General features: G+C 48.3%; 1 protein-coding gene across 4 annotated transcripts in view; it reads left to right on the top strand.

Moving 5' to 3' along the window:
* LOC135050267 (interferon-induced GTP-binding protein Mx3-like) overlaps positions 1 to 27,767 on the top strand; it is a 140,866-nt gene that overhangs the window by 62,340 nt on the left and 50,759 nt on the right. For 3 of the 4 annotated variants that reach the window (XM_063956600.1, XM_063956602.1, XM_063956601.1), the window contains exons 2-3: positions 5,423 to 5,613; positions 27,078 to 27,215. In XM_063956600.1, the coding sequence (XP_063812670.1) occupies positions 5,424 to 5,613; positions 27,078 to 27,215 (328 nt within the window). In that variant the 5' untranslated portion in view covers position 5,423. The remainder of the gene's footprint in view (positions 1 to 5,422; positions 5,614 to 27,077; positions 27,216 to 27,767) is intronic. The other variant, XM_063956603.1, reaches the window with a different exon arrangement.

The following is a 27,767-nucleotide window of genomic DNA, read 5'->3' as shown; positions in this document are numbered from 1 at the left end:
CCACCTATAGTTGACGCTTCTATATCTAGATTGTCAAAAAAGGTGGTTTTACCTGTCCCCGGTTCAACCGCCTTAAAGGAGCCGGCTGACCGCAAGATTGAGACTACGCTCAAATCACTATACACGGCTACAGGCGTGGCATTAAGGCCCACTATTGCTTGTGCGTGGATTTCTAAAGCTATAATAAAGTGGTCAGGCACATTACTTGAGGATTTAGATACTATGGATAGGAGTGACATTGACTTGCTTTTACGTCACATACAGGATTCTGCAGGTTTCATGGTGGAGGCCATAAAGGACACTGGCCTGCTTAATGCAAGGGCTACTTCCATGGCAGAACAACCTCTGCTGCGCTTTCCCAACAGTGGCGCCAGCGTTGGACCTCCATTTAAGGTCCCGGGAGATTGTGGTCCCTAGAAACTTGAAGGAGTCCACTAGCGATACCACACTGTCAGCAATTGTTAGCGGAGGTGCACTAGATGACTTCTTCCTGAAGTCCACTATCATCTCGACAGTTTTGAGGGGGTTGAGCTCAAGGCTGTTGTGGATGCACCACTGGGCCAACCGGTCTACTTCCCGTCTATAGGCCGATTCGTCTCCGTCATTGATGAGGCCGATGACGGTGGTGTCAACGGCGAATTTGATGATCTTTACTGATTGCGCCTCTGAGGTGCAGTCATTTGTGTACAGGGAGAAGAGCAGGGGTGAGAGGACACAGCCCTGAGGGGCCCCTGTACTAATGGACCGCGTTTGAGAGGTGAATTCCCCCGCTTTCACCACCTGTGTCCTATCTGTCAGGAATTCTACTATCCAGGAACAGGTAGCTTCTGGGACCCCTAGGCGAAGTAATTTGGGGTGGAGGATGCTGGGGACGATTGTATTGAAGGCCGAGCTGAAATCGACAAACAGGACCCTCGCGTAGGTACCGGGAATGTCTAGGTGCTGTAGAATGTAGTGCAGGCCCAGGTTGACTGCATCCTCGACACACCGATTCGATTGATAGGTGAACTGCAGGGGGTCCAGTTGGGGGCCAGTCACAGTTTTCAGGTGATTCAGAGCCAGACGCTCGAACGTTTTCATGACAACAGACGTCAGTGCTATCGGCCTGTAGTCGTTCAGGTTCGTGATAGAGGGTTTCTTGGGGACTGGGACGATAGTAGACCTTTTGAGGCAGGAAGGGACTTTCTGTATCTCCAGTGATTTGTTGAAGATCTTGGTGAATATGGGGGCGAGCTGACCCGTACATGCTCTTAGGGCAGATGGTGACACTCAGTCAGGACCCGGGGCTTTCCTGGGTTTGGCCCTTTTGAACAATGCCTCCACCTCTTCTTGGGCGACTTGCAGTGCCTGGGGTTGGCCGTCGGTGTTCTGGGCATCATAGAGGTGAATGTTTGGGTTGCAGGGGACTTCTTTTGCGAACCTACAATAAAAGTGGTTCAGTTCATCTGCTAGGTCTTGGTGCATGGTGGTGGACTTCGATGTTTTCCTATTGTTGGTTATGGATTGCATTCCTTTCCATACAGATACGGAGTCATTGGTGGAGAGATTGTTTGTCAGCTTGTCCGAGAACCGCTTTTTGCTAGCCTGATTCCTTTATTCAGAGAGTTCCTAGTACGGTTGTATAGTGCTCTGTCACCGCTGCTATAGGCCTCCTCTTTGGCCCGACGAAGTTGCCTGAGCTGGGCGTTGAACCAGGGCTTGTTGTTGTTGTAAATGCGGTAAGTCTTGGTAGGTACACACATGTCCTCACAGTAGCTGATGTAGGATGTGACAGTGTCTGTCAGGTCGTTCAGGTCGGTTGCCAAGGCTTCGAAGACCCCCCATTCCGTGCAGTCAAAGCAGGCCTGGAGCTTCATCTTGGCCTCATTGGTCCATTTCTTAACAGTTTTGACGACAGGATTAACCGCTCTCAGCTTCTGTGTATAGGTAGGGAGTAGGTGGACGAGGCATTGGTCAGATAGGCCGAGTGCAGCACGCGGGATAGACCGTCATTGTTCCAGTTCCGAAACCGGACGGTTCGGTTCAGTAAGGCCTATTTTTAACCTGAAGTCATTACTTGAGGGTTTTCCAATTCAAGATGGAGTCTCTGAGAGCGGTGATCTCAGGTCTGGAGCGGGGGGGGGGGAATTCCTAGTATCCCTGGATATCAAGGATGCGTACCTTCACATTCCGATCTGGCCGCCTCACCAGGCTGATCTAAGGTTTGCACTACAGGACTGTCACTATCAGTTCCAGACATTACCATTCGGCCTCTCCACAGCACCGAGGGTGTTCACCAAGGTCATGATGCTCCTCCTCCACAAACAGGGAGTGAACATAATTCCATATCTGGACGATCTGCTGATAAAAGCGTCTTCCAAGGAGAAGCTGTTGTAGAGTATTGCAATCTCAACTCAACTACTCCGGGATCATGGGTGGATCCTGAACCTTCCAAAGTTACATTTGGAACCGACAAGGAGACTGCCATTCCTGGGGATGATACTTGACACGGAAGTGCAGAGGGTGTTTCTACCACTGAAGAAAGCGTTGGTGATCCAGTCAATGGTCCGGGATGTCTTTCGTCCAGCCTGGGTATCGGTTCATCAGTGCATTTGCCTTCTGGGGAAGATGGTAGCCACCTACGAGGCTCTACAGTACGGAAAATTTCATGCAAGCTTCTTCCAGCTGGATCTTCTGGACAAGTGGTTGGTATCACATCTTCACATGCACCAGCGAATACGCCTGTCGCCGAAAGCCAGAATTTCACTCCTCTAAAGGCTGCAAACTTCTCACCTGCTCGAGGGCCGCAGGTTCGGAATTCAGAATTGGATCCTTCTAACCATGGATGCAAGCCTCAGAGGTTGAGGAGCAGTCACCCAGTGGGAAAACTTCCAAGGAAAGTGGTCAAGTCAGGAATCTGTCCTTCCAATAAACATTCTGGAACTAAGGGCATATACAACGGCCTTCTCCAAGCGGCACATCTTCTGCAAGATCGAGCCATTCAGGTTCAGTTGGACAACGTCACAGCAGTGTCCTACATAAACAGGCAGGGCGGAACGAAGAGCAGGGCTGCAATGTCAGAGGTAACAAAAATCCTCCTCTGGGCAGAAAGGCACGCGCTGGCAGTGTTGGCAATCTTCATTCCGGGAGTAGACAACTGGGAAGCGGACTTCCTCAGCAGACACGATCTCCATCCAGAAGAATGGGGCCTCCACCTGGAGGTGTTCGCAGAGGTAACAAGCAGATGGGGTGTACCTCAAATAGACATGATGGCCTCTCGCCTCAACAAGAAGCTTCGGAGGTACTGTTCCAGGTCACGAGACCCACAAGCAGTGGCGGTGGATGCTCTTGTGACTCCGTGGGTGTTCCAGTCAGTGTATGTGTTCCCTCCACTTCCACTCATTCCAAGGGTACTCAAACTAATAAAAAGATGAGGAATTCCGGCAATCCTCATTGCTCCGGACTGGCCAAGAAGGGCTTGATACGCGGATCTTCTGGCAGTACTGCTGGAGGATCCGAGGCCTCTTCCTCTTCGCGAGGATCTTCTACAACAGGGGCTGTTCGCCTATCAAGACTTACTGCGGCTACGTTTGACGGCATGGAGGTTGAACACCAGATCTTAGCTCGGAAGGGCATTCTGAACAAGGTTATTCCTACTGTGATCCAAGCTAGTAAGGGGGTAACGCCTAAACATTACCATCAGATTTGGAAAAAGTATGTCTCTTGGGGGGTAATTCTGAGTTGATCACAGCAGGAGTTTTGTTAGCAGTTGGGCAAAACCATGTGCACTGCAGGGGAGGCAGATATAACATGTGCAGAGAGAGTTAGATTTGGGTGTGGTGTGTTCAATCTGCAATCTAAATTGCAGTGTAAAAATAAAGCAGCCAGTATTTACCCTGCACAGAAACAAAATAACCCACCCAAATCTAACTCTCTCTGCACATGTTATATCTGCCTCCCCTGCAGTGCACATGGTTTTGCCCAACTGCTAACAAAATTCCTGCTGCGATCAACTCAGAATTACTCCCTTGGTGTGAATCCAAGAAGTTTCCTATGGTGTAGTTTCAACTGGGACGTTTTCTCCTCTTTCTGCAAGCAGGTGGGGATGTGGTGATGTGGGCCTACGCTTGGGCTCAATCAAAGTCCAGAATTCGGCCTTGTCCATTTTCTTCCAGAAACAATTGGCTGCTATCCCTGAGGTTCAGACTTTCTTGAAAGGAGTTCTGCACAATCAACCACCCTTTGTTCCTCCTACGGCGCCTTGGGATCTTAATGTGGTGCTGCAGTTCCTGCAATCGGATTGGTTCGAACCTTTACAGGAGGTTGACCTAAAGTTTCTTACTTGGAAGGCGGTCATACTGTTGGCATTGGCATCTGCAAGACGTGTGTCGGAATTGGGGGCATTGTCAGACAAGAGCCCCTACTTGATTTTCCATGAGGATAGAGCTGAGCTCAGAACGCGTCAGCAATTTCTTCCAAAGGTTGTGTCGGCTTTTCATATCAACCAATTTATTGTGGTGCCAGTGGCTACTGACACCTCAATTAGCTCAAGGTCCTTGGATGTTGTGCGGGCTTTGAAGATATATTTGAAGAGAACTTCTCGTCGCAGGAAATCGGCCGCTCTATTTGTCCTTTATTATCCCAACAAGATTGGGTGTCCTGCTTCTAAGCAGACGATTTCTCGCTGGACCAGGCTTACTATCCAGCATGCTTATATGATGGCAGGATTGCTGATTCCAAATTCTGTTCAGGCCCACTCTACTCGTAAAGTGGGTTCTTCCTGGGTGGCTGCCCGGGGTGTCTCGGCTTTACAGCTTTGCTGAGCAGCTACTTGGTCAGGGTCGAACACGTTTGCTTAGTTCTACAGGTTCGATACTTTGGCCTCTGAGGACCTAAAGTTTGGTCAATCTGTTCTGCAGGAACCTCAGCACTCCCTACCGTGCTGGGAGCTTTGGTACATCCCTATTGTACTAAATTGGACCCCAGCATGCTCTAGCACGTAAGAGAAATTAGGATTTTAATTACTTACCGGTAAATCCTTTTCTCGTAGTCCGTAGAGGATGTTGGGCACCCGCCCAGTGCTTCGTTTTCCTGCATAGTTGCTTAGTTCGGTATTGTTGGTTCAGCCGTTGCTGAATTGTTCCAAGTTGGTTAGCTTGGCTTTCCTTTTTGTTCTGTGTGAGCTGGTGTGAATCTCACCACTATCTGTGTATTTCCTTCTCTCGAAGTATGTCCGTCTCCTCAGGCACAGTTTCTAGATGAGTCTGGTAGGAGGGGCATAGAGGGAGGAGCCAGCCCACACTATTAAACTCTTATAGTGCCAGTGGCTCCCAAAGGACCCGTCTATACCCCATGATACTAAATTGGACCCCAGCATCCTCTACGGACTACGAGAAAAGGAGTTACCGCTAGGTAATTAAAAAACCATTTTTTCTTCTTACAGGATGTCTAACTACTTGTATGACACGTATGAGGAGAAGATCCGACCATGTATTGATCTCATTGACTCGCTGAGGTCCCTGGGGGTGGAGAAGGACCTGGCGCTACCAGCAATTGCGGTCATCGGTGACCAGAGTTCAGGGAAAAGTTCTGTTCTGGAGGCTCTGTCTGGAGTCACCCTCCCCCGAGGCAGCGGTGAGTTTTTATCCAATTAATTTACAGCAGTGACACTGAGAAAAGATATATCTCACACAAGGATTCTAAAAACATCGTTACATCTCTCATAAGCACATAAAACACTCATAAAAATATAAATAACACAATAAACTATAATGTCCATACACAGTTTTTCCCCAAAAAGTTTTTCTTTTTGTACAGTCTGTTAATACATTTACACTGCAAGTGCAAGAGAGGTTGGGTGCTGCACCGCCGCCTGCTGGCCACAAGGTGTAATGCAGAAACTACATTTCCCCTTGCTGTTACCACAGTACTCACGTTGTATTAAATGTACCCCAAAATTATTTTTTAAAGCTTTTTTATTATTTCTCCACTGGATATAAAAAGAACTACAGCTACAGTATGTAATGATGTGTGCATGCATGCTATCTGTGCACGTGCTATGAACATCAGTTAAACAGACTGGGGTAAATTTACTAAGATTCGTGTTTTCCCATTTGAGGTCAAAGTTCAATCACGAATGACATCGAAAGTGTAAATATGCAACTTTTTGAATTGATTACGACTAATTTACTAAGCTGCCGTATTCTGCATTTTCGGGTTTTCCGATGTCGATGTCATTCGTTTTTTTTTGGCAGTGTTTTACGTGAGTGACTTGTAAAACACTGCCGACTTTAATACAATGAATCTCGGCCGGATCTGAGAGATCCGTGCTGGGCTTCATTGTGCACTTTGTAAAAAAATAAAATAAAGTTTAAATGTAAATAAAAAATTGCGTGGGGTCCCCCCTCCTAAGGCAAACCAGCCTCGGGCTCTTTGAGCCGATCCTGGTTGCAGAAATATGGGAAAAAAATTGATAGGGGTTCCCCCATATTTAAGCAACCAGCATCGGGCTCTGCGCCTGGTCCTGGTTCCAAAAATACGGGGGACAAAAAGAGTAGGGGTCCCCCGTATTTTTGAAACCAGCACCGGGCTCCACTAGCTGGACAGATAATGCCACAGCCGGGGGTCACTTTTATACAGTGCCTTGCGGCCGTGGCATCAAATATCCAACTAGTCACCCCTGGCCGGGGTACCCTGGGGGAGTGGGGACCCCTTCAATCAAGGGGTCCCCCCCCCAGCCACCCAAGGGTCAGGGGTGAAGCCCGAGGCTGTCCCCCCCATCCAATGGGCTGCGGATGGGGGGCTGATAGCCTTTGTGATAAGTGTTTGATATTGTTTTTAGTAGCAGTACTACAAGGCCCAGCAAGCCTCCCCCGCAAGCTGGTACTTGGAGAACCACAAGTACCAGCCTGCGGCGGAAAAATGGGCCCGCTGGTACCTGTAGTACTACTAGAGATGAGCGGGTTCGGTTTCTCTGAATCCGAACCCGCCAGACCTTCATGTTTTTTTTCACGGGTCCGAGCGACTCGGATCTTCCCGCCTTGCTCGGTTAACCCGAGCGCGCCCGAACGTCATCATGACGCTGTCGGATTCTCGCGAGGCTCGGATTCTATCGCGAGACTCGGATTCTATATAAGGAGCCGCGCGTCGCCGCCATTTTCACACGTGCATTGAGATTGATAGGGAGAGGACGTGGCTGGCGTCCTCTCCATTTAGATTATAAGAGACTGAGAGAGATTTACTGGAGCTGACTAGGAGGAGTACTGTTACTGTAGAAGTGTAGAGACTGAGTGGAGAGAGTTTACTAGTGAGGACAGTGCAGTTTACTTTATAATCCGTTCTCTGCCTGAAAAAAGCGATACACAGCACACAGTGACTCAGTCACATACCATATCTGTGTGCACTGCTCAGGCTCAGGCCAGTGTGCTGCATCATCTATTATCTATATATAATATTATATATATCTGTCTGACTGCTCAGCTCACACAGCTTATAATTGTGGGGGAGACTGGGGAGCACTACTGCAGTGCCAGTTATAGGTTATAGCAGGAGCCAGGAGTACATAATATATTATATAGTGAGTGACCACCAGACACACAGTGCAGTTTATTTAATATATCCGTTCTCTGCCTGAAAAAAGCGATACACACAGTGACTCAGTCAGTCACATACCATATCTGTGTGCACTGCTCAGGCTCAGGCCAGTGTGCTGCATCATCTATTATCTATATATAATATTATATATATCTGTCTGACTGCTCAGCTCACACAGCTTATAATTGTGGGGGAGACTGGGGAGCACTACTGCAGTGCCAGTTATAGGTTATAGCAGGAGCCAGGAGTACATAATATATTATATAGTGAGTGACCACCAGACACACAGTGCAGTTTATTTAATATATCCGTTCTCTGCCTGAAAAAAGCGATACACACAGTGACTCAGTCAGTCACATACCATATCTGTGTGCACTGCTCAGGCTCAGGCCAGTGTGCTGCATCATCTATATATATTATATATCTGTCTGACTGCTCAGCTCACACAGCTTATAATTGTGGGGGAGACTGGGGAGCACTACTGCAGTGCCAGTTATAGGTTATAGCAGGAGCCAGGAGTACATATTATATTAAAATTAAACAGTGCACACTTTTGCTGCAGGAGTGCCACTGCCAGTGTGACTGACCAGTGACCTGACCACACTGACCACCAGTATAGTTAGTAGTATACTTATATTGTGATTGCCTGAAAAAGTTAAACACTCGTCGTGTGACTTCACTTGTGTGTTTTTTTTTTTTTAATTCTATAAAAATAAAACTCATTCTGCTGACAGACAGTGTCCAGCAGGTCCGTCACTATATAATATATAATATATACCTGTCCGGCTGCAATAGTGATATATATATATTTTTTATATCATTTATCATCCAGTCGCAGCAGACACAGTACGGTAGTTCACGGCTGTGGCTACCTCTGTGTCTCTGCACTCGGCAGGCAGTCCGTCCATAATTGTAATACCACCTAACCGTGGATTTTTTTCATTCTTCTTTATACATACATAGTTACATAGACATCTTCTCTTTATCAACCAGTCTATATTAGCTGCAGACACAGTACAGTACGGTAGTTCACGGCTGTGGCTACCTCTGTGTCTGCACTCGGCAGGCAGTCCGTCCATAATTGTATACCACCTAACCGTGGTTTTTTTTCATTCTTCTTTATACATACATAGTTACATAGACATCTTCTCTTTATCAACCAGTCTATATTAGCTGCAGACACAGTACAGTACGGTAGTTCACGGCTGTGGCTACCTCTGTGTCTGCACTCCGCAGGCAGTCCGTCCATAATTGTATACCACCTAACCGTGGATTTTTTTCAGTCTTCTTTATACATACATAGTTACATAGACATCTTCTCTTTATCAACCAGTCTATATTAGCTGCAGACACAGTACAGTACGGTAGTTCACGGCTGTGGCTACCTCTGTGTCTGCAGTCGGCAGGCAGTCCATAATTGTATACTAGTATCCATCTCCATTGTTTACCTGAGGTGCCTTTTAGTTGTGCCTATTAAAATATGGAGAACAAAAATGTTGAGGTTCCAAAATTAGGGAAAGATCAAGATCCACTTCCACCTCGTGCTGAAGCTGCTGCAACTAGTCATGGCCGAGACGATGAAATGCCAGCAACGTCGTCTGCCAAGGCCGATGCCCAATGTCATAGTACAGAGCATGTCAAATCCAAAACACCAAATATCAGAAAAAAAAGGACTCCAAAACCTAACATAAAATTGTCGGAGGAGAAGCGTAAACTTGCCAATATGCCATTTACCACACGGAGTGGCAAGGAACGGCTGAGGCCCTGGCCTATGTTCATGGCTAGTGGTTCAGCTTCACATGAGGATGGAAGCACTCAGCCTCTCGCTAGAAAAATGAAAAGACTCAAGCTGGCAAAAGCAGCACAGCAAAGAACTGTGCATTCTTCGAAATCCCAAATCCACAAGGAGAGTCCAATTGTGTCGGTTGCGATGCCTGACCTTCCCAACACTGGATGTGAAGAGCATGCGCCTTCCACCATTTGCACGCCCCCTGCAAGTGCTGGAAGGAGCACCCGCAGTCCAGTTCCTGATAGTCAGATTGAAGATGTCAGTGTTGAAGTACACCAGGATGAGGAGGATATGGGTGTTGCTGGCGCTGGGGAGGAAATTGACCAGGAGGATTCTGATGGTGAGGTGGTTTGTTTAAGTCAGGCACCCGGGGAGACACCTGTTGTCCGTGGGAGGAATATGGCCGTTGACATGCCAGGTGAAAATACCAAAAAAATCAGCTCTTCGGTGTGGAGGTATTTCACCAGAAATGCGGACAACAGGTGTCAAGCCGTGTGTTCCCTTTGTCAAGCTGTAATAAGTAGGGGTAAGGACGTTAACCACCTCGGAACATCCTCCCTTATACGTCACCTGCAGCGCATTCATAATAAGTCAGTGACAAGTTCAAAAACTTTGGGTGACAGCGGAAGCAGTCCACTGACCAGTAAATCCCTTCCTCTTGTAACCAAGCTCACGCAAACCACCCCACCAACTCCCTCAGTGTCAATTTCCTCCTTCCCCAGGAATGCCAATAGTCCTGCAGGCCATGTCACTGGCAATTCTGACGAGTCCTCTCCTGCCTGGGATTCCTCCGATGCATCCTTGCGTGTAACGCCTACTGCTGCTGGCGCTGCTGTTGTTGCCGCTGGGAGTCGATGGTCATCCCAGAGGGGAAGTCGTAAGCCCACTTGTACTACTTCCAGTAAGCAATTGACTGTTCAACAGTCCTTTGCGAGGAAGATGAAATATCACAGCAGTCATCCTACTGCAAAGCGGATAACTGAGGCCTTGACAACTATGTTGGTGTTAGACGTGCGTCTGGTATCCGCCGTTAGTTCACAGGGAACTAGACAATTTATTGAGGCAGTGTGCCCCCGTTACCAAATACCATCTAGGTTCCACTTCTCTAGGCAGGCGATACCGAGAATGTACACGGACGTCAGAAAAAGACTCACCAGTGTCCTAAAAAATGCAGTTGTACCCAATGTCCACTTAACCACGGACATGTGGACAAGTGGAGCAGGGCAGGGTCAGGACTATATGACTGTGACAGCCCACTGGGTAGATGTATGGACTCCCGCCGCAAGAACAGCAGCGGCGGCACCAGTAGCAGCATCTCGCAAACGCCAACTCTTTCCTAGGCAGGCTACGCTTTGTATCACCGCTTTCCAGAATACGCACACAGCTGAAAACCTCTTACGGCAACTGAGGAAGATCATCGCGGAATGGCTTACCCCAATTGGACTCTCCTGTGGATTTGTGGCATCGGACAACGCCAGCAATATTGTGTGTGCATTAAATATGGGCAAATTCCAGCACGTCCCATGTTTTGCACATACCTTGAATTTGGTGGTGCAGAATTTTTTAAAAAACGACAGGGGCGTGCAAGAGATGCTGTCGGTGGCCAGAAGAATTGAGGGACACTTTCGGCGTACAGGCACCACGTACAGAAGACTGGAGCACCACCAAAAACTACTGAACCTGCCCTGCCATCATCTGAAGCAAGAAGTGGTAACGAGGTGGAATTCAACCCTCTATATGCTTCAGAGGTTGGAGGAGCAGCAAAAGGCCATTCAAGCCTATACAATTGAGCACGATATAGGAGGTGGAATGCACCTGTCTCAAGTGCAGTGGAGAATGATTTCAACGTTGTGCAAGGTTCTGATGCCCTTTGAACTTGCCACACGTGAAGTCAGTTCAGACACTGCCAGCCTGAGTCAGGTCATTCCCCTCATCAGGCTTTTGCAGAAGAAGCTGGAGGCATTGAAGAAGGAGCTAAAAGGGAGCGATTCCGCTAGGCATGTGGGACTTGTGGATGCAGCCCTTAATTCGCTTAACAAGGATTCACGGGTGGTCAATCTGTTGAAATCAGAGCACTACATTTTGGCCACCGTGCTCGATCCTAGATTTAAAGCCTACCTTGGATCTCTCTTTCCGGCAGACACAAGTCTGCTGGGGTTGAAAGACCTGCTGGTGACAAAATTGTCAAGTCAAGCGGAACGCGACCTGTCAACATCTCCTCCTTCACATTCTCCCGCAACTGGGGGTGCGAGGAAAAGGCTCAGAATTCCGAGCCCACCCGCTGGCGGTGATGCAGGGCAGTCTGGAGCGACTGCTGATGCTGACATCTGGTCCGGACTGAAGGACCTGACAACGATTACGGACATGTCGTCTACTGTCACTGCATATGATTCTCTCAACATTGATAGAATGGTGGAGGATTATATGAGTGACCGCATCCAAGTAGGCACGTCACACAGTCCGTACTTATACTGGCAGGAAAAAGAGGCAATTTGGAGGCCCTTGCACAAACTGGCTTTATTCTACCTAAGTTGCCCTCCCACAAGTGTGTACTCCGAAAGAATGTTTAGTGCCGCCGCTCACCTTGTCAGCAATCGGCGTACGAGGTTACATCCAGAAAATGTGGAGAAGATGATGTTCATTAAAATGAATTATAATCAATTCCTCCGCGGAGACATTGACCAGCAGCAATTGCCTCCACAAAGTACACAGGGAGCTGAGATGGTGGATTCCAGTGGGGACGAATTGATAATCTGTGAGGAGGGGGATGTACACGGTGATATATCGGAGGGTGAAGATGAGGTGGACATCTTGCCTCTGTAGAGCCAGTTTGTGCAAGGAGAGATTAATTGCTTCTTTTTTGGGGGGGGTCCAAACCAACCCGTCATATCAGTCACAGTCGTGTGGCAGACCCTGTCACTGAAATGATGGGTTGGTTAAAGTGTGCATGTCCTGTTTTGTTTATACAACATAAGGGTGGGTGGGAGGGCCCAAGGACAATTCCATCTTGCACCTCTTTTTTCTTTTCTTTTTCTTTGCATCATGTGCTGATTGGGGAGGGTTTTTTGGAAGGGACATCCTGCGTGACACTGCAGTGCCACTCCTAGATGGGCCCGGTGTTTGTGTCGGCCACTAGGGTCGCTAATCTTACTCACACAGTCAGCTACCTCATTGCGCCTCTTTTTTTCTTTGCGTCATGTGCTGTTTGGGGAGGGTTTTTTGGAAGGGACATCCTGCGTGACACTGCAGTGCCACTCCTAGATGGGCCCGGTGTTTGTGTCGGCCACTAGGGTCGCTAATCTTACTCACACAGCTACCTCATTGCGCCTCTTTTTTTCTTTGCGTCATGTGCTGTTTGGGGAGGGTTTTTTGGAAGGGACATCCTGCGTGACACTGCAGTGCCACTCCTAGATGGGCCCGGTGTTTGTGTCGGCCACTAGGGTCGCTAATCTTACTCACACAGCTACCTCATTGCGCCTCTTTTTTTCTTTGCGTCATGTGCTGTTTGGGGAGGGTTTTTTGGAAGGGCCATCCTGCGTGACACTGCAGTGCCACTCCTAGATGGGCCCGGTGTTTGTGTCGGCCACTAGGGTCGCTAATCTTACTCACACAGCTACCTCATTGCGCCTCTTTTTTTCTTTGCGTCATGTGCTGTTTGGGGAGGGTTTTTTGGAAGGGACATCCTGCGTGACACTGCAGTGCCACTCCTAGATGGGCCCGGTGTTTGTGTCGGCCACTAGGGTCGCTTATCTTACTCACACAGCGACCTCGGTGCAAATTTTAGGACTAAAAATAATATTGTGAGGTGTGAGGTATTCAGAATAGACTGAAAATGAGTGTAAATTATGGTTTTTGAGGTTAATAATACTTTGGGATCAAAATGACCCCCAAATTCTATGATTTAAGCTGTTTTTTAGTGTTTTTTGAAAAAAACACCCGAATCCAAAACACACCCGAATCCGACAAAAAAAATTCGGTGAGGTTTTGCCAAAACGCGTTCGAACCCAAAACACGGCCGCGGAACCGAACCCAAAACCAAAACACAAAACCCGAAAAATTTCAGGCGCTCATCTCTAAGTACTACTACTAAAAAAATACCCCAATAAAGACATTACACACACACCTTGAAAGTATAACTTTAATACATCCATCCACACCTCCATATACACATACTTACCTTATGTTCCCACGCAGGTCGGTCCTCTTCTCCAGTAGAATCCATGGTGTACCTGTAGAAAAAATTATACTCACATAATCCATGGTTGAAGGCTCCTCGGTAAATCCTTTTGTAATCCACGTACTTGAATAAATAAAAAAACGGATACCCGACCACGAACTGAAAGGGGACCCATGTTTTCACATGGGCCCCCTTTCCCCGAATGCCAGAAACCCACTCTGACTGATGTCTAAGTGGGTTTCTTCAGCCAATCAGGGAGTGCCACGTTGTGGCACCCTCCTGATCGGCTGTGTGCTCCTGTACTGTATGACAGGCGGCACACGGCAGTGTTACAATGTAGCGCCTATGCGCTCCATTGTAACCAATGGTGGGAACTTTCAGGTCAGCGGTTGACCGAAAGTGACCTCACCGCTGACCTGAAAGTTCCCACCATTGGTGACAATGGAGCGCATAGGCGCTACATTGTAACACTGCCGTGTGCCGCCTGTCATACAGTACAGGAGCACACAGCCGATCAGGAGGGTGCCACAACGTGGCACTCCCTGATTGGCTGAAGAAACCCACTTAGACATCAGTCAGAGTGGGTTTCTGGCATTCGGGGAAAGGGGGCCCATGTGAAAACATGGGTCCCCTTTTAGTTCGTGGTCGGGTATCCGTTTTTTTATTTTTTCAAGTACGTGGATTACAAAAGGATTTACCGAGGAGCCTTCAACCATGGATTATGTGAGTATAATTTTTTCTACAGGTACACCATGGATTCTACTGGAGAAGAGGACCGACCTGCGTGGGAACATAAGGTAAGTATGTGTATATGGAGGTGTGGATGGATGTATTAAAGTTATACTTTCAAGGTGTGTGTGTAATGTCTTTATTGGGGTATTTTTTTAGTAGTAGTACTACAGGTACCAGCGGGCCCATTTTTCCGCCGCATGCTGGTACTTGTGGTTCTCCAAGTACCAGCTTGCGGGGGAGGCTTGCTGGGCCTTGTAGTACTGCTACTAAAAACAATATCAATCACTTTTCTCAAAGGCTATCAGCCCCCCATCCGCAGCCCATTGGATGGGGGGGACAGCCTCGGGCTTCACCCCTGGCCCTTGGGTGGCTGGGGGGGGGGGGACCCCTTGATTGAAGGGGTCCCCACTCCCCCAGGGTACCCCGGCCAGGGGTGACTAGTTGGATATTTGATGCCACGGCCGCAAGGCACTGTTTAAAAGTGACCCCCGGCTGTGGCATTATCTGTCCAGCTAGTGCAGCCCGATGCTGGTTTCAAAAATACGGGGGACCCCTACTCTTTTTGTCCCCCGTATTTTTGGAACCAGGACCAGGCGCAGAGCCCGATGCTGGTTGCTTAAATTTTTTCCCCATATTTCTGCAACCAGGATCGGCTCAAAGAGCCCGAGGCTGGTTTGCCTTAGGAGGGGGGACCCCACGCAATTTTTTTTTTCTGATAATTTAGAACATTTCCCCCCCCTTCCCACTGAAAAACATGCACGGATCTCATGGATCCGTGCATGCCTATACAAACACGGGATAAAAAAGCAGGTCTGTTTTTGTTTAGCACTTTTTCACGATTTGTATTTTATCACGGCAGTGTTTGGCTATTGTCGGCAGTGTTTGTGTTTTGCACTTTTTAGTAAATTCCCGATTTCTAGCAAATTGCAGGCGTATTTGACCGATGGTGTATTGCTTCGTGAGTTTTTCCTAGGACTTCCAAAATATTACGAATGCCCTCATCACTGCCGTGATTTTTGCTTAGTAAATTACCGAGATGACACTTTGATAAAAAAAACGGCATCTCGGTCAAAATCGGGACCTTAGTAAATATACCCCACTGTGGGCAGGATGTACTAAAAGAAAAATGCAGTAAAACCCCCGAAAACAGGTGTTTTACCACATTTTCCCTTTAGTACATCCCTTTAGAGCTGGATCTTGATCCGAGGCACCAACAGGCTAAAGCTTTGACTGTTCCCAGGATGCACTGCACCGCCTCCTCTATAGCTCCGCCTCCAGGCACTGGAGCTCAATTTGTAAGTTGGTGCCTGCAGTGCAGTGCTAGGCAGCCGTAATAAGAGCTTTTCTGAGAAGAAAGAAGACTTTAAGGGCTGCACCACAGGCACTGGATACCCTGGATGTCATGCAGACATTCTGTGCTGCGGCTCCATCACCTCCCCCACCTCCCCCAGCGGCGCTGTATACTCCTGCGCCCCGGTTGCCGGGTACTTGCAGCGGAGGCGCTCCGGTCATCAGGCACATATCACCGCTCCTGCTCTCCTGGATCGCATGGCCGCACTTGAGGGAGAAGGTAAGAGGGTCCCCCAGGTGGGACCTGCCAAAATCACGATCCGGTCCCAGGAGACGGATCGCGCCGCTGGCGTGGACACTGGCCGTGCAGGGACCCCACTATATCCACCAGAGCAGGGAGCACAGGTCGGATTTACTAAAATCCGTTTACTATAGGCTCCATAGTACCCGGTGGTGATGTCCAGCAAAGGGGATAAAGCGCTGACCTGTAGCCCCTCCCCCAGCTCCAGGCGCCATCTACAGCAGATGTTCCCGCCCTGGAGCTGCATCTATCTCACTCCCTCACTCTCTGTCAGCGTTTGGGCGCCATTTCACAGAGCTGCACTGATCCTGTGACTGCTGGGCACTGTCTCCTCTGTAAAGCCGCCTGTCTCATCAGTGCTGTGCATTTACAGGACACTTAAAGTATTCTACATGTCATTTAGACAGCGTTTGTTAAGAACAAGTGCATAACTATATGAATATTTAGTACAAGTATTCTGTGATAATATATCCAGTGTTTACTGTGCATTGTTATATCTGTATACATACATAGCTCTATGTAGTATTACTAGTCCAGTGCAGTCTTATTATTGATATGTAATAATTTCTGCATTGTACATGTGACTGAGTGTGCCTATAGCTGCTGTGTGGTTTCCATTCTGTTTATCTCACACATATTGCTATCACTATATTCTGTACCATGGGGGGCTAAGTGCATCAGGGTCTCATATAGTGTTCCACAGGATATACTGTTTTGTATTTTTATCTGTGTGTTTCAGTCACCTCATACCACTTAAATCCTCTGTCTGTGCTCTGCATTTGCAGTCACATAACACAGGGTTTTTTTGTCAGGTATTGTGTTTGTCTGGCTATATTGTACTGTTATGCCCTAAGGCTACATTCCCAATAATGTCTGCTGCACAGGGCGGGAAATCCGCGGACGCTCCTGCCTCATGCAGTGCTGACGCCACGGATTTACCTGAGGAAAATATTTCAGCTTAGGATTCAGGTACTGGGTGTTCTGCACCCCCCCAGTCAGCCTGCAGCATCGGTGGCACACCAAGACCCACCTTGGGCTGCTTTTTCTAATATGCTGACTACACTTGTAACACGACTTGTGCCATTACAGCCACAGATTGTCCCTGCAGTTAATCCGCCATGGGCGGTAACTCTGTCAACTCAGTTACAGCAATTAAAGGAGTCCTTGGTTAAACAAAAGCCTAACCCTCGCCGTGCTGGCACCAAAGGGTCATCTAAGCGGGCCATTTCTTCCTCACAATCCACTCATGTTTCGGATACTTCATCCTATGAGGATGGGGAATATACTGATCCATCAGACACTGATACAGCTGCTTCTGATGAGGAATCTACGACACATGTTGATGTACCTGACCTAGTGGAGGCTATCAAACTGATTCTTCAGATTGATGACGAGACTGACCCTCCAGATACGTCTAAGAAACCTGATAAGTTCAAATGTCAGAAGGTTACTAAATTAGTCTTACCACATTCTTACCATTTAATTGACATAAGTCAGGAGTCCTGGGAGTCTCCAGGAAAGACATTTTCCATGTCTAAAAAGATGCTAGCTCGTTATCCTGTCTCTGCAGAGTTAAGTAACAGTGGGAAACCCCGCCACTAGTGGACTCGCATGTAGCCTGTCTTGTGGTGTCATCTACTCTGGCTGTTACCACTGTCACCTCTCTGAAGGAACCAACGGATAAGCTTGTGGAGGGCTGCTTGAAGTCTATTTACACTCTTGCGGGTACTGTACATAGACCCACTATGGAAGCCTCTTGGGCTGCAAAAGGTATTGAAGCCTGGGTTCAAGCAGTTGAGGTAGAGCTACCACTAAATTGTTCTGACAATGCCAGATAATGTCTATCATATATTACCGCAGCCGCCCATTACATTCAGGAGTCGGCCTCTGATGCAGGTGTTAAGGCGGACAAAGCGTCTACTACGTCCATCCTGGCTCACTGGATTCTGTGGTTGCAGTCCCGGTCAGTGGACCTGGACTCTAAGAAGACCTTAGAGGTGCTCCCTTTTAAGGTAGATATACTATTTGAGGAAGATCTGAACAAGATTGTGACTGACTTTGCGTCTGTCAAGACTGCGTGTCTCCCAAGTACTAATCCTTCAGCTCCGAAGGCTAAGAATACCACCTTTCGTTCCTTTCGACCTCCAGGTAAAGCAAAGGGTCAGGCGTACCCGAGGCAAGCTCGCACTTCCAAAACCTCTAAGCCCAAACCTAAATGGACATACAGGATGCTTACCTACACATACCTATTGCCATGTCGCATCAGCAGTATCTGCGGTTTGCTATTGGCAACCTACATTATCAATTCCAAGCCTTGCCCTTTGGACTGACTACAGCTCCTCGGATCTTCACCAAGGTCATGGCCGTCATGACGGCCATTCTCCGTCAGCAAGGTATCAGGGTCCTGCTGTATCTGGATGACTTGCTGATCCTGGCGAACTCCCCAGAGGTTCTCATCCGTCATCTGGAACTGACGGCCCAATTCCTACAAGCCCACGGGTGGCTCATCAATTGGAAGAAATTCTCGCTCAGAGTATAGTGCACCTGGGGGCATTACTGGACACACACAACCAACGTTTGTTCTTGTCTCCAGAGAAGGTCCTGAAGCTTCAGGACAAGATAAGATACTACCTTTCTCGCCCAAGAGTGTCAATACACTCGGCGATGCAAGTACTAGGCCTCATGGTGTCGGCTTTCGACATGGTAGAGTACGCTAAATTTCATTCCCGCCCTCTGCAGAGGTTAATCCTTTCCAAGTGGGACGGCCTTCCTCACCAGATCAGATCTCACATGATCTCCTTGACTCCGGAGGTTCGTCTGTCACTGATCTGGTGGCTACAGTACCAACAATTGAGCAGAGGTCGTCCCTTCTGGATCTCCAACTGGGTACTCCAAACGATGGATGCCAGTCTGTGGGGTTGGGGCGTGGTGTTGGAGCAACACTCTCTTCAGGGTCGGTGGACCAGGGAGGAATCTCTCCTCCCGATAAATATTCTGGAATTGCGGGCAGTGTTCAATGTCGGAAACTGGTACAGAACAGGCCTGTTCAAGTATAGTCAGACAACACCACCACGGTGGCGTACATAAATCATCAAGGCGGCACTCGATGCCGCAGGGCAATGATGGAAGTGTCAAAAATTCTTCAATGGGCGGAATGCCATCTGCCAGCCATATCGGCAGTGTTCATTCCAGGTGTCCTCAACTGGGAAGCGGACTTCCTCAGTCGTCAGGATGTACACGCCGGAGAGTGGAGTCTTCATCCAGAAGTCTTTCAACTCCTAGGGACAAGTGGGGCCTACCAGATGTAGACCTGATGGCGTTTCGACACAATCACAAGGTTCCGGTCTTCGGAGCAAGGACAAGGGATCCTCAAGCAGCATTTGTGGACGCACTGGCAATTCCATGGAACTTTTGGCTGCCATACGTGTTCCCTCCAGTGTCAGTCCTGCCCAGGGTACTTCGGAAGTTCAAGCAAGAAAGAGGAATACTACTTCTAATTGCTCCAGCGTGGCCCAGACGGAATTGGTTCTCAGACCTGCAGGGTCTCTCGATAGAGCGTCCTCTTCTACTTCCTCAACGCCCGGACCTTCTTGTTCAGGGCCCTTGTGTCTACCAGGATCTGGCTCAATCGGCTTTGACGGCGTGGCTCTTGAAGCTTCACTCCTGAGGGCCAAAGGATTCTCTGAGGCGGTCATTCAAACTATGTTGAAAGCCTGTAAACCGGCTTCGGCTCGGATTTATTATAGGGTCTGGAATTCATACTTCACCTGGTGTGTTTATAAGAATTACAATGCATTCAAATTCAGTACTGCCAGACTTTTGGCTTTTCTGCAACAAGGCCTGGACTTAGGCCTTCGTTTGGCCTCCCTCAAGGTTTATATATCTGCCTTGTCGGTGTGGTTTCAGAGAAAAATTGCGTCTCTTCCTGACGTTCACACAGATTTTACGGATTCAGCCTCCCTATGTCCATCCTGTGGCTCCATGGGATCTGTCTGTTGTTTTAAATACCCTCCAAGAGTCTTCATTTGAACCTCTTGAGTCTGTGGACCTTAAATGCCTTACTCTTAAGGTCGTGTTTCTGCTGGCTATTGTCTCTGCTGGGAGGGTGTTGGACTTAGGCGCTTTGTCCTGTCATCCACCCTTTCTGATTTATCACCGTGACAGTGCTGTTCTTCGAACTCGCCCTGGGTATCTACCTACGGTGGTGTCATCTTTCCACCTTAACCAAGAGATTGTGGTTTCGGCCTTTAGCTCTTCTTGTTTGTCCTCCAAAGAGCGATCTTTGGATGTGGTACGGGCTCTCCGTATTTATGTGGAGAGGACTGCCTCCATCAGGAGGACAGACTCTCTCTTTTTGTCCTTTTTGGTTTTCACAAACGTGGCTGGCCTGCGAATAAGCAAACTTTGGCCAGATGGATTAGAATGGTGATTGCACAAGCTTATGCGCAGGCTGGGCTCCCAGCTTCTGCTGCTATCAAGGCCCATTCTACTCGGTCTGTTGGACCTTCTTGGGTGACCCGCTGTGGCGCATCCCCAGAACAATTGTGCAAGGCAGCTACGTGGTCCTCAGTGAACACGTTCATCAGGTTCTATGCCTTTGATACTTCCGCCTCCCAGGATGCCTCCTTTGGACACCGGGTTCTTGTGCCCGCTACAGTGCATCCCCTCCCATGAGGAACTGCTCTAGGACATCCCCGATGTTATTCCCTGTGGAATACCAGTGTACCCCGCTGCAGAAAAGGAGATTTATGGTAGACTTATCATAGTTAAATCTCTTTCTGCGAGGTACACTGGGCTCCACAGGGTGTCCACCCTGACGCATTTAGCTTCTTTGGGTTGGGTTGGTATGGCATTAGCCGCTGACACTTCTCCTGTCGTGAGAATGTGGTTCTATGTGACTAACATCTGCCTTCTCTTTTACCTGCTCCTGCATTGGACTGATTAACGAAACTGAGCTCCAGTATCTGGAGGCGGGGCTATAGAGGAGGCGGTGCAGTGTATCCTGGGAACAGTCAAAGCTTTAGCCTGTTGGTGCCTCGGATCAAGATCCAACTCTACACCCCGATGTTATTCCCTGTGGAATCCAGTGTACCTCGCAGAAAGAGATTTAACTATGGTAAGTCTTACCATAAATCTCTTTATTGTCCAGGTAAACTTGCGTATACTAGGAATTGTTGGCGGTTACAGTGCATTGCCAAATAACAACATGGAGGGGGGTTACTTAACATGGGGGGTCATTCCGACCTGATCGCACGCTGCCGTTTTTCGCAGCGCAGCGATCAGGTCACTACTGCGCATGCGTATGCACCGCAATGCGCAGGCGCGTCGCACGGGTACAAAGCGGATCGTTGCTGTGCGATGGATTTAACGAAGAATCCATTCACACAGCCGATCGCAAGGAGATTGATGGGAAGAGGGCGTTTGTGGGTGGCAACTGACCGTTTTCTGGGAGTGTTTGGAAAAATGCAGGCGTGTCCAGGCGTTTACAGGGAGGGTTCCTGACGTCAATTCCGGAACCGGACAGGCTGAAGTGATCGCAGCGTCTGAGTAAGTTCTGAGCTACTCAGAAACTGCACAAACTATTTTTGTGCCGCTCGGCTGCTGAAGCGATCACACCCTTGCACAGCAAATATACACTCCCCTGTGGGCGGCGACTATGCGTTCGCACGGCTGCAAAAAGTAGCTAGCAAGTGATCAACTCGGAATGACCCCCATGGAACGGTACATAATGTGTAGACGTACATACTTAGCATACATTACTGCGGGAACACTGTGCAAGATAGCATCTCAATTCGTAGCTCCAAGCATTTTAGACATTGTTTAGTAGATGAACAGCTAGTGGGAAGAAGCATTTAGAGGTTCTGGTCAACTTGGCGGGAATGGACCTGTAACGCCTGCCTGATGTGAGAGTTTCAAACAGGACGTGGCCAGGGAGTAGTTTGTCCGCCACGATTTTCCCAGCACGCTTCTTGACTCTGGACAGGTATTTGTCGTGGACAGAGGGAAGTTCGTGCCGGACGACCCTTTCTGCCGAACTCACCACCCTCTGTAGCCACCGTCTGTCACAGTCTTTGGCAGCTCCATACCATACTGTGATTGATGAGTATAGGACAAACTCCACAATGGCTTTGTAGAGAGTGGCCAGCAGCTTCTACGGGATGTTGAATTTCCTGAGTTGCCTCAGATAGAACATTCTCTGTTGTGCCTTCTTGACGATGAAGCCTATGTTTGGCCCCTATTTGAGGTCACGGGAGATTTTAGACCCAAGGAATTTGAAGGAGTCGACCCACGGCACCATGCTGTCAACAATCACTAGTGGGTGCGTGGCAGCAGGTTTCTTCCTGAAGTCCACTACCATCTCGACCGTATTGATGGGGTCTAGGTTAAGGTTGTTCTTACCACACCACAGAGTTAGCTGGCACCCCTTGCGGCTGTATGCCGACTCGTCTCCTTCCTTGATTAGACCAATGATGGTGGTGTCATCTGCGAATTTTATGATTTTTACCGATTGCTCGACAGAGGTACAGTCATTGGTGTATAGAGAGAAGAGCAGGTGGGAAAGGACACATCATTGAGGGTCCCACGTGCTGATCAAGCGCATGTCTGACGAGAACTTTCCTGCTTTCAACACTTGTTCCCTCGCTGTCAAAACGATCCAGGAGCATGTTGGTGCTGGAACCCCTAGGGAGAGAAGTTTCAGTTGCAGGATACATGAGACAATTGTGTTGAAAGCTGAGCTGAAGTCGACAAAAAGGACCCTAGCGTAGGTGCTTGGACGGTCCAGGTACTGTAGGATGTTGTGCAGCCCCAAGTTGACTGCGTCCTCGACACTCCTGCTTGCAGCGCAGGTGAACTGCGGGGGGTCTAGGTGGGCGTTCGTCACTTCTCTCAGGTGGTTCAGCACCAGCCGCTCAAACGCTTTCATATATATATATATATATATATGTAGTTTAAAACTAAATAGAAAATATATTTCCGTGTAAAATTCATAAAGTGTAATAAGTAGTTACAATACCGCCGGACGGGATCCCGACAGCTGATATACCAATGCCAGAATCCCGACCAGGATCATAATGCCGGTATCAAAGTCCCTACAGGGATCAGGATTCCGGCGTCAAAGTACTAACGGCAGGAATCCCAAACACTCTTTTAGCGGGACGCACCCGTATCGTGCCGCAGGGGGCGGGAGGTTAGGTTTAGGCATTAGAAGAGGGGTTAGGGTGTAGGAACGGGAAGGGGTTGGTAAGGTACCGGGTAGGGAGGGTTAGGCACTTGCAAGGGTAAGGGTTAGGCACCAATCGGGTAGGGTTAGGTTTAGGCAGCGTGGAAGGGAGGGTAAGGGTTAGGCACCACCGGGGAGTGTTAGGGTAGGGGGCAGGGAATGGTTGGGGTACTTTTTGGAGGGCTGTCGGTATTCTGATGGTCGGGATGCCGCTATCGATATTCTGATCGCCGGCATCCCGTCCATGAGTGGTGCCTGTGTGGGTCTCCAGAGAAGCAGGGCACTGGTCAGGCTGCCTCAGCAGTGTGTGTGTGTGTGTGTGTGCAGTGAACAGCGCTGAGAGGAGCAAGTGCTAACAGTGAGCAGCCTCAGCATATGTCCCAGCACTGACATACCAGCGGCAGCTGCAGCGATATGAGTGAGGGACTGCTGCGGCACCAAGTTGTGACTGGGGGGAGATGTATTATTGCTGGCACTTCTCCCGGTATTTGTATGGACCTGCTTCATGCATTTAGCATGACGAAGCAGGTCCATACTTTGGTGGCATGTATTATAAGCTGTTTGGCTGAAGAGGGAGAGTGTTACTTTACTTATTCGCCAATCTGCTGCCACTAACAAGTCCTTGCATGCAGTATGTGCAGGCACCAGCCAAATTCCTCCCAGTGGCACCCTCAGTGCTACTAAGGTTTAGACTGCGGGAAGGGAGGGTTAGGGTCAGGCTACGGGAAGGGAGGGTTAAGGTCAGGCTACTGGAAGGAAAATTCAGGTTTAAGCTGCGGGGAGGGATGGTTAGTTTTAGGCTGCGGGGAGGAAGGATTATGGGAAGGTAGAGGATAAGGGTTAGCTGCCTCCTGCGCACTCAGGATGCCGACACTCATGATGCCGGTGTCAGTATTCTGACCGCCGGCAACCCGACTGCCAGTATACTATACCCAACCCATATTAACCAAAGTATTCCTGCCTCAATATTATTCTGCCACTATTCCCTGCTTACTAGGACCTTATATTTAAATATGGTCAGTGCTAATGGGCGTGATTCCGAGTTGTTCGCTCGCTAGCAGGTTTTAGCAACATTGCACACGCTAGGTCGCCACCCTCTGGGAGTGTATCTTAGCTTAGCAGAATTGCGAACGAAAGATTAGCAGAATTGCGATTAGAAAATTCTTAGCAGTTTTTGAGTAGCTCCAGACCTACTCACGATTAGCGATCAGTTCAGTCAGTTTCGTTCCTGGTTTGACATCACAAACACGCCCTGCGTTCGGCCAGCCACTCCCCCGTTTCTCCAGCCACTCCTGCGTTTTTCCGCAAACGCTGTGAAAACACTGAGTTTCCGCCCAGAAACACCCACTTCCTGTCAATCACACTACGATCACTTCAACGATGGAAATTCTTCGTTCTGACTAAGTTTTGAGCTAAAACACTTAGCGCATGCGCACTGCGTACCATGCGCATGCGCATTTTCGCATTAATAGCTCCATTGCGAAAATCATCAATGAGCGAACAACTCGGAATGACCCCCAATATTTTGGATCTGCCTGCTGAACTCCTGGCATTAGGTGTGTACCGTATGGCTTATTGTCCAATGTTCTGCTGGGTTAGGTACGGTAAGCAGGGAGACACTAGTGGCAGAATAATATTGAGGTAAGAATACCTTGGTTAATATTTATACTTTAATAGCCTTATACTAGAACCGGTAGTTGTAAATTAACCTGCAGCAACCAGCTCTCAAGCATAGACTGGAAATTAAAAGTGGGCATATGTGACACTATGGGGTAAATTAACTATCATTCGTGTTGCGGACGAATTCAGTCGAGATTAGTCTCCACTGACATCAGCAGTTTGGGATTTCAACTTTTTGGGGAAAAAACACAGTAATTTACTAAACTACTGGGTTGTTTTTTTCAATTCGACTTTACCAATATAGTTGTTTGTATTGTCGTGCAGTGTTTATGGATGAGATTAGTAAAACACTGCCGGACATGACACAATGTAGCCCGGCCGGATCAGTGAGATCCGTGCAGGGCTACAAGGTGTAAAGTATTTCAATAGTTAAAAAATAGTTAAAAATGTAAAAAGAAATTGCGTGGCGTCCCCCTTCCTGACCATAACCAGCCCGGGGCTCTTTGAAAAATTGCGTACTGTCTCCCTGTATTTTAAACACAAGCACCGGGCTCTTGGACCAGTCCTGGTTCCAAAAATACGGTTGAAAAAGGACGTAGGGCCCCCCCGTATTTTTTAAACCAGCACTGGGCTCCTCTAGTCAAGGAGATAATGCCACAGCCGGGGGGCACATTTATATTGGTCCCTGCAGCCGTGGCAATACCACCCCCCCCCCCCCCAACTAGTCACCCCTGACCGTAATTCCTGGGGGAGTGGGACCCCCCAATAAAGGGGTCTCCACTCCTCTAGGCACCCAAAGGCCAGGGATGAAGCCCGGGGCTATGGCCGCCACCCCTGAGCTGTGGGTGGCGACTTCATAGCTTTTTTTGTAAAGCATAGAAGTAAACATTGTCTTTTGCTGTGGAACTACAAGTCCCAGAAAGCCTTCCCCGCTTGCTGGTACTTGGAGAACCAGAAGTACCAGCATGCAGGGCATTAAAGGGCAAGCTGGTACCTGTAGTACCACAGTAAAATAAATATTTAAAAAAAAAACAGTACACACCGTGAAAGTAAAACTTGAATCAAACATACATGTACACTTACACACTCACATATACTTACTTAGTGACCTACGGAGCCCCTCGGTCCTCTTGTCCATGTAGAATTCACGGGGTTCCTATAAATTAAAGATATATACTCACCTAATTCGGTGTAGATCGGCTCTCTTCATTCCAAGTAGGCATCCCAGGGGTTAAAAAAAACCCTGCAAGCATCCCGATCCAGCGGACATGTAGAAGTGTATGTTCACACATGTCCTTCTACTACACGAATGGGGTCTTTCCACGTGACTAATATCATTAGAGGGACCCCTCAGCCAATCGGGAAGATGCTGCTATTGGCTTTGTTCTCCCAGGGCACAGCCAGTCGCGGTTTGCCCATAGTAATGAATGGAGACGCTCTGCTCCAATCATTACTATGCTGGGAACCTGGTGGTTTTCCCCTTCAACCACAAGGTCAATTGGGGCTGACCCTTGTGGTTTCTCCAATTTAGCCATTCCCAGCCTAGCAGTTTAGTGCTTTCACCTCTGCGGTATTGACTTTAGGCTAAAAAGGTCTTAAGCACAGCAAGGGAGCATCCCCTCCCTTGGTGAACAGCTTTGGATCACCCCCTTAGTCCAGAGGTTCTGAAACTTGGTCCTCGTGGGCCCACACAGTGCATGTTTTGCAGGTCTCCTCACAGAATCAAAATTGAAATAATTAGCTCCACCTGTGGACCTTTTAAAATGTGTCAGTGAGTAATTAATACACCTGTGCACCTGCTGGGTTACCTGCAAAACATGCACTGTGTGGGACCACGAGGACCAAGTTTGAGAACCTCTGCCTTAGTCTCTTCACTGTCCCCAAAGGCTGAAAGAGAAGATGGGATTTTGGTTCTTACCTGATAAATTCTTCTCACTGATCTGATATGGGACGCTGGATGCTCACCCCTACGCTCCTGGCTTTAGCTTGGGGTAATTTTTCTGGGTTTTCTCTAGGCCCACTGTCCTACTTCGGTGGGTGGGCTGTGTGTGCCTGGCTCTCCTCTTCATCTCATCTCTGTCCTTTGGGCTGGGCTAGTAGTAACTTGCTGCCTGGGGCAGGGGGAGGAGTATAGGGGAGGAGGAGCCTGTGCTGTCAAAACTTAACATCTTAGGGCCCTGACTCCTCCAGCATCAGCTATACCCCTGGTCTCTCCAGTGTCCCACATAGCATCAGAGAATAGGATTTCTCAGTTAAGAACCAAAATCCTGTTAACGGTGGGACATGTAAGGGTAACTTTATTTCAGTGTATAGTGAGAAATCATATTATGGAACAATGAGATCTGATCGTGTAGTTGCTCTTCTTGTCTTTCAGGCATTGTCACCCGATGTCCCCTAGAGCTTAAACTTGTGAAAGGTAAAGAGGATTCAGAATGGAAGGGAAAAATCAGCTATATGACAATCAGCCAAGAACTGGAAAATCCCAAGGAGGTGGAGAAGGAAATCATGAAAGGTAAGTGATAAAAGCATCTGCTAAATATTATCTGAGTGATATAAGCACCTGATGGATATTATCTGAGTGGCATAAGCCCCTGCCGGATATAATCTGAGTGATCTAAGCACCTGCCGGATATTATCAGAGTGATATAAGCACCTGCCGGATATTATCTGCGTGATATAAGCACCTGCTGGATATTATCTGACTGATATAAGCACCTGCCAGATATTATCAGAGTGATATAAGCACCTGCCGGATATTATCAGAGTGATATAAGCACCTGCCGGATATTATCTGAGTGATATAAATATCTGCCGGATATTATCTGAGTGATATAAATATCTGCCGGATATTATCTGAGTGATATAAGCACCTCCCGTATATAATCTGAGTGATATAAGCACCTGCCGGATATTATCTGAGTGATATAAGCACCTGCCGGATATTATCTGAGTGATATAAATATCTGCCGGATATTATCTGAGTGATATAAGCACCTCCCGTATATAATCTGAATGATATAAGCCCCTGCCAGATATTATCAGAGTGATATAAATATCTGCCGGA

Source organism: Pseudophryne corroboree, chromosome 2, assembly GCF_028390025.1.
Source record: "Pseudophryne corroboree isolate aPseCor3 chromosome 2, aPseCor3.hap2, whole genome shotgun sequence".
Taxonomy (NCBI): Eukaryota; Metazoa; Chordata; class Amphibia; order Anura; family Myobatrachidae; genus Pseudophryne; species Pseudophryne corroboree.
The sequence above is the reverse complement of the archived record's forward strand: the minus strand, read 5'-3'. Positions and strand labels throughout refer to the sequence as shown.